The sequence below is a fragment of the Chenopodium album genome, chromosome 22, assembly GCF_948465745.1.
Source record: "Chenopodium album chromosome 22, dcCheAlbu1.1, whole genome shotgun sequence".
Classification (NCBI taxonomy): Eukaryota; Viridiplantae; Streptophyta; class Magnoliopsida; order Caryophyllales; family Amaranthaceae; genus Chenopodium; species Chenopodium album.
The window spans coordinates 9763116-9770189 of NC_137855.1; the positions used below are offsets into that span (position 1 = coordinate 9763116).

The 7074-nt window shown below is 31.2% G+C and overlaps 1 protein-coding gene across 1 annotated transcript; it reads right to left on the reverse strand.

Annotated features, from left to right (window-relative positions):
* Positions 1-6: 6 nt before the first annotated feature.
* LOC145605676 (uncharacterized) lies at positions 7-6651 on the reverse strand. Its single transcript, XM_081661748.1, has 12 exons — positions 6468-6651; positions 4946-4998; positions 4685-4742; positions 3595-3836; positions 3298-3484; positions 3019-3152; positions 2786-2898; positions 1297-1549; positions 1019-1171; positions 838-917; positions 713-762; positions 7-584 (listed from the first exon to the last, which is right to left on the reverse strand). Exons 3-12 carry the CDS (start codon positions 4740-4742, stop codon positions 394-396), a joined length of 1461 nt encoding a protein of 486 aa, XP_081517874.1. The 5' UTR covers positions 4946-4998; positions 6468-6651; the 3' UTR covers positions 7-393.
* Between the last annotated feature and the right edge of the window lie 423 nt (positions 6652-7074).

Genomic DNA, 7074 nt, shown 5'->3' on the forward strand with positions numbered 1-7074 from the left:
TCAAAGTAGGAGATTTCCAAAGATCTATCACTATGAAGAATATCAATTGAGTACAAGAGAAAATAAATGGCAACTTGATATGCTTCTCAAAAACACAAGATTGACAAAGACGTACTAGAACTAGACAAACGAATACAATTGCAATGCTTTTATTTTTCCTAATAACATCTAAGATAGGAGCACCCGGATGACCCAACCGATCATGCCAAAGCTTAGGAGAAATTGTTGCAAAGGCGGAAGAAAGAGCTTGATTGTTGATTTGAGTAGTAAGAGAATAAATTTCACCCTGGCTATTACATTGTATTAATTATTATTGACATCATGCATTACAAATGGCTACATATATCCTCTAAATATCCTTCCAAGCAAGGGGTTAGCTAATTACAAAGGCATTTATACAACAATGTAAGCTAAAATCTCTAAACAAAAAAAGAGTACTAGACGACAACCCAAATTCGATCCCTTTCCTACATGGTTGTAATGGTTGAGCCACTTTTGGAAAATCTTCAACTCTTCTTCCCTTTGCCATCTCAGCCATTTTGGATCATTATCAGTTATCGAATTGATATCAGCAGAGTTAGCACCTTGAGATTTATAAAACTTTGGTTACTAACATTTATAATGCATGAAAATTTCTTGAAATCATCCTTTAACTTGGTGGATTGTCTTTCTATAAAAAAAAAATGAAAGGAAATGATAGATATTCATGTACCTTCAGTTGTTGTTATTGAAATGATAGTCTCAGATAAGTCTTCCAATATCCTGTTTTAGGGGGTAAAAAAAGCCAATTACTATATAAATTTACAATAAAAAATGTAAGGAAAATTTTGTACTCACGCTCCACTGCAAAAAGGATCTTTGAGGCCGTTGGAGAATATTATGTTTCCACCGAATCCGATAAGTGATTCTACCATACTCTAGAGTGATAAAGAAACAAACAACATTTTAAAAATTTAGTATGATGTATGAATAAACTCAAATAAAATCAAATTATATATAGTATGATCAAGACACTTACCGGACTCGCGAAGAAACTAATGGGAGTGTGAGGATTTGGGATAATCCCAAACCTCTCTTGACAAGCTTGCTCGAACTCAGCCATATAAAATGGCTTCCTTGGAAGCATTGTCTCATGGCTGCACCCTACCGGGAAAATCAACTCCGAGCAACGCTGCCAAGAAGAGTAAATGTAAAAATTGATAACAAGATTACATTATTATTGCAATGCATTTATATAAAACTTATACGAAGTAATTCAAATTATTTCAAGTATTTTGTACGTAATATAAGTATCACCTGCCATGCCCACGCTGTTGTAAAATTGGAAGAAGGCTCAAACGGTGTGTTTGACCCGGTCAGTGTACGATTAAAACACACTCCGCCGGAAAACATATAATCATGAAGGCCCTCAACAATCCCTTGGATTGTACCGATAGCAGCAAAATTGCAAAGAAAATGAACTTGTGCATAGTTATGATTGTCATGTTGCGCAACAAAGGAATATAACTCTCCGAGTAAATTGATCATTTCGTCTGGGGAGTGCAAAGGCCTGAAAACGTCCAATTAATTAAATTAAGTCAGGGGAGTGCAAAGGCCTGAAAATGTCCATTTAATTAAACTAACTACGTATGAATGAAGATAGGTAATTTGTTGGAAATGTTATGCTAGGCAAAAGTGTGTAGCGAATTTTAATGTTTCCAACTATTTTGATGGACTTTAATGTTTTGGAACTATTTCGATTGATATTGGTGATAGATGTTAGAAGTAGAATGAATAAAGAGAGAAATGGAAAAGGTTGATTTGATATTGAATAATGCTTAGCCACAAGGTCCACAAGTGCTCTTCGAAAAGATAAACTACTTTGTCTTGTTATCCTTTGATATGTTATATCCTGATTGTCTCCAAATAGATAACTAGAGCATATGTCTTCTTGAAGTCAACTACAAGTTGTGAGTAGCCTTTTGCAACTGGGTTTACTTTAGTTTGTGTTTTTGAATGAAGTTATTCTCCTTGTATTTGATCTTGTAGACCCATTTGAGGTCTATCACTTCCTTGTCTACAATTCATATCCCTCTATTATTCTATATTCTTACGCCAGTGATAATATGAGGTCTTACGAAAATATATATCTAGCTATTGATGGAATTTACCGTCTCACTACACTTCCCCCACACATGTACACCCCTCAATATAATGGTTTTTCAAAACGACGTTATAAACATATATTATTGTTGAAGTTGTACTCTCTACAAATGCTTGTTCAATGGCAGTATATCTCATAAATCGTCTTCCAACCCCAACATTGAAAAATGGTTATCCATACCTAAAATTATTTAGGAAACTACCAAAATTTGAAAAATTAATAAGAAGTTTTTGTTGTTTATGTTATCCATGGTTAAAACCTAATAGTAACGATCGTAAACTTGAATCAAATTCAACTCCATGTGTTTTGTGGGATTATTCCTCCACTCAAATAAAGTGCATACTACTACTCTCTTGGTCCAAAATCAATCAAATTCAACTCCATGTGTTTTGTGGGATTATTCCTCCACTCGAATAAAGTGCATACTACTACTATCTTGGTCCAAAATCAAACAAAATTAACACGTCTAGGTATGTTCATTTTGTTGAAAAAAAGTTCCCTTATTCTATACCTATTGCTACTTCTATGCCACCTACTGACCTACATCATTGCTAATTACTGCTTTAATAATATAATTTTCTTAAATAGTTAAATTAAATCATTAATAAAATATCATCACTTATTAAAATTAATTCATTATACCTGCATGTGTTGAAAGTGCCGCTGAGTGCTTCTAAACCATTTGGGTTATTGACAATTTGATCAATTGATTTCCAAGATTTGCGAATGGATTCGTAGCACTTTGGGTTCGCCTCCTAATTAGTAAAAATCTTAATTAGTAAAAAAAAAATTATGTAGTATTTTTTTTTTTTGACAAGAGATTATGTAGTATTTGTAATATACTAAATTTAGCTAAGGTATGATAAAAAGATTACCTGGTAATCTTTACTTACTATTTCACAATACCCATCGGGCTGGGTAGTGTTACCATAGTACATAATCGGTGTTGATGATGCGAGGGCTCCAATAGCTATCTCGGGGTATTTTAGCCGAAACCAAGTCGCTAAAGCTGGATTCGAAAAGCAAGTACGAAACAATTAGGTTTTTTTATTTATTTTTTTTATGCTTAACCCCGTAATTAATGGTAAAAACAGATGTATGTATATATGAGATTAAAAAAAATAAAAATAAAGACAATATAGTAATTATCTTACCACCACCGTAGCCTATACCGACAACAATAACCGGCGCGTAGGGTGCTGATAAATTGGCCTTGAGACTTTGAATTATTTCTGCAAAGTCTTGCAACGCCTGATCTGTAGACAAACACGCTCGTACGTGATGATCTTCCATAGCTAAGTCTATGGACCCAAACGGTATTGACTCACCGTAAAATCGATGCTAATTGCAATAATAAAAAAATAATTAGCTTTTGCATTGCCAAAAACTAATTTATACTACTTCAATATAACATGACATGAATTGATTATTAACTACTCCGTATTATTTACCTGAATATGAACAAGCATGGCATGGAATTTCATGGCGGAAAGTGATAAAATTCCGTATATGCTAGGGTCATAGGTTTCCCCAAGCTCATTTCCTAATAGGATCATAATTGGAGCTCCGGTGTGCGCTCCAGCCCACAACGTATCATTTACCACCACTTTTTGCTGAAAAGTGGTGGTTTCAAAGTGTTTATAATACCCAAAATGATCTAGTTTTTGGGTATAATTTAACACTTTGACGTCACCTATTTTTACAAATATAAAAGGGTGAGTTTTTCTTATAGTTTTTTGGTCTTGGAAAACATATAAACTAAACTTATACAAAGTACTAGTTTTCGATCAAATACTGCAATGACATGTATTTTAATAAACAGTTATAATTAATACTTCGTATTAATGAGCTTAATCTAATAATAATACGTAGTATGAGTTCTTTTCTCAATAATAATGATAAGAGATTCAAATATTTTAATTGATAACTGCACGCAATTCAATTAAGTAGTATGCTCAGCCTTTTATGCTTAATCTTATTTATAATATTAATATCTAATTGTAGGCTTTATGTTAAAATCACCCAAATACAATTAAGTACTTTGTATAATATAAAGTAAATCACCAATAGGCATTCTCTTTGTAGGGTAGATTTGGTTAGATTATGTAAAAATTGTAAATAATCTTGTACTATGTATATATTTATTAGTTTGTATATTACTCATGTATCCTTAGCCCTAACCCTAGTATACTCTTGTATACATATATATTAATGCTCGTTCAATTGTATACATATATATTAATGTTCGTTCAATCAATAAGAAATTCATGACAAATATTCTCATATGGTATCACAATTCACAAGCTTATGTTATTTTCTAAAAACCCAATCAAATTCTCTTCCGCAACTTAGTACTCATGAAATCTAATAAACATTTTATTTTCTCTATCTGATGACCTGACCATAATTAAATTTGGCGTGTCAAATATAGTCCATTCCAATTTTATTACAAGTTATTCCAATTTTCACAACACAATGCAAATTAAATCTTAAATTTAAACATAAAAACGAACTGAGCTGAGATTAGAAGAATAAACTTGCCGTAGACGACCGCGGAAACAAGTAGTGTCCATATGAAGAAAAATGAGCCTTGAAACATCTGTGGATAACAAAAGTATGTATTAGTTAGTGGGTTATATATACAGCTAACAAAATGGAATTAATTAAAGGTCACTGTATTGATTGTCTATAAATGGAATTCTTCTCGTTGTTAATTAATTTGGGTTATATATACAGCTAATTAAATTTTAAGAATTCCAGATCGGTAAGCAAGATGAGTTATGGGTTGAGGTATGTACGTACCTCAGATTTAAAGTATGAGCACTGCAAGCAAATGTGCGGTTCAAATTCAATACCTGAATAAAAAAAATAAAAAAATAAAAAAATAAAAAAAAGACAACCCTAATTAGTACAGTTTATGCCATACTTATTACAAGTCTTATTAATGTTATTATTATTAATCAGAGAGTGAGTGAGGGATAACTCAAGTGGTTAGAGCTTCCCTCCCGATTTCGATATCTTGGGATCGATTATCACCCCGCCCTTATATCTCTCTAAACACACAAAAAGAAGATTTAAATCAAAATCGCGGTATATCAATTAACCTAAACGAGCGGGGCAACTATTAATCTGGGTGAGAAAGAGATCAACTTAATTCCTAAGCTTGCAAAATATTATGGTCTTAAAATTTTCGTCTTAGAAAAACAAAGTTAACTGTATTGATTGTCATTTCAATTATTTACTTCTACTTTTAGATTAGCACTCTTATTTAATTTATAGACATAAACTCACATGTGTATTACTTGACTATTAGCTAGATTAGTTTGATAGTCAGGCTCACAGCATATTTGTCACTTTAATTACCAAAGAATTCTCATGAAGGAATCTTTCTAATACGGAGTAACAAAAAGAAAAATAAGTAAATAAATAAAGTTAAGATATTCTAGATTTATACTTGTTGACATTAGCTACTGAACACCAAATTCTGTTTGATGTACGTAATGCATCCTAAATTAAAGTGATGTAGACATGCAAAATTATGGGTATGTAGTCTATGTACAAACGTAAGAAATTATAGGGCATCTATACTTTTTTTAAAAGATGTTTATTCTTAATTGATAAGGAAAGGAGGCTTCAAAAAAAATACAAAAAATAAAAAAAAAAAAAAAAAAATGATAAGGAAAGGATTAACTGAAAAGAAAAATTCATCTTTACTAGCTACAAGTACTTTTTTTAAAAAGAAACTAATTGTTTATTAATGAAAAGTTTATTTTCCTCCAAAAAAAAAATAAAAAAAAAAGTTTTTACAATTAATTTGGGTTTGGTAGATAATTGAAGGGTGTAGTATTGATTTCATATGACTAATTTACGTGAATTTAGCTCATGATGATACAATTAGGAAAAGATAACATGTTACAATGCATTACAGCAAACAGAATATCGTAAGTAAATATAAAAGTTTGTTGCCCCAAACTCCTAAAGCAACAACTAACTATTAAAAGCACACTAAAATTTCAACAATTATATACGATTGGTAAAATGGTAAGCTTAAGTTACATGTAAGACAATCACATACATACACTAGATAGACTTGGCCTATTGATAGAGTTAATTAGATGATGATAAGGGAAGCATTTTATATATTTTTTTTATAAGACAATCACATACATATACTCGACCAAACTATCAACTATGTAACCTACATTATTTAGTGACATATTCATCATTATGTATATTATGTGTGAAAGTTTCAGGTAACATAAGAAATGGAAAAAAAAAAGAAAAAAAAAAAGATATAATACTATACTGAAAAGAAAGAACTTACAAGTCACACCAAGAGAGTGCTATGAGAGAACATGAGAGTGTTATGTTGAATTGTGTAGAAATAAACGGAATGGAGGCCGGGTTTATATAAGGAATTGAAATTGGGGAAAAAAAAAATCATAAATGGAAATAACTTAGGCACATAAAAATATATATTTCTTTGACTAGCATATTTATGTTATCAAGTATAAGTTATCACGGTAAAATCTTTACATCATACTTTTTTTTTTTTTTTTTGAGGGAATCTTTACATCATACTTAAACGCTGGCATGTGCATGACTTGTGACTCTATTATTGTAGTAAACTAGTAATAGTACGTGCTAGTGTTGATTTTTATGCTCATTCATACGACCAACACATATGTCACCTTATCTTTGATGTAACATCAATTAATTTCAAAGAACTACACTGTAATAAACAATTACTTGATCATTATTTCCCAAAAAAAAAAAAAAAAAAAAAATTACTTAATCAATAACAATAACTAAATTAGTAAATAGTATTGGAAAGAAGTAACCTACAACAACCAATAATTGAATCAAATTGGAAAAAGGAATATCTCCTGCCTGGTGGTCCATGGTTGTCACTTGCATGCTAAGTGTCCAAG

Coding starts and splice junctions, on each gene's coding strand:
- LOC145605676 (XM_081661748.1), bottom strand. CDS start 4,742: ATGTTTCAAGGCTCATTTTTCTTCATATGGACACTACTTGTTTCCGCG. Junction 3,837..4,684: donor TGTTTCCGCGGTCGTCTACG/GCAAGTTTATTC, acceptor TTGTAAAAATAG/GTGACGTCAAAGTGTTAAAT. Junction 585..712: donor TTCAATAACAACAACTGAAG/GTACATGAATAT, acceptor ATAAATCTCAAG/GTGCTAACTCTGCTGATATC.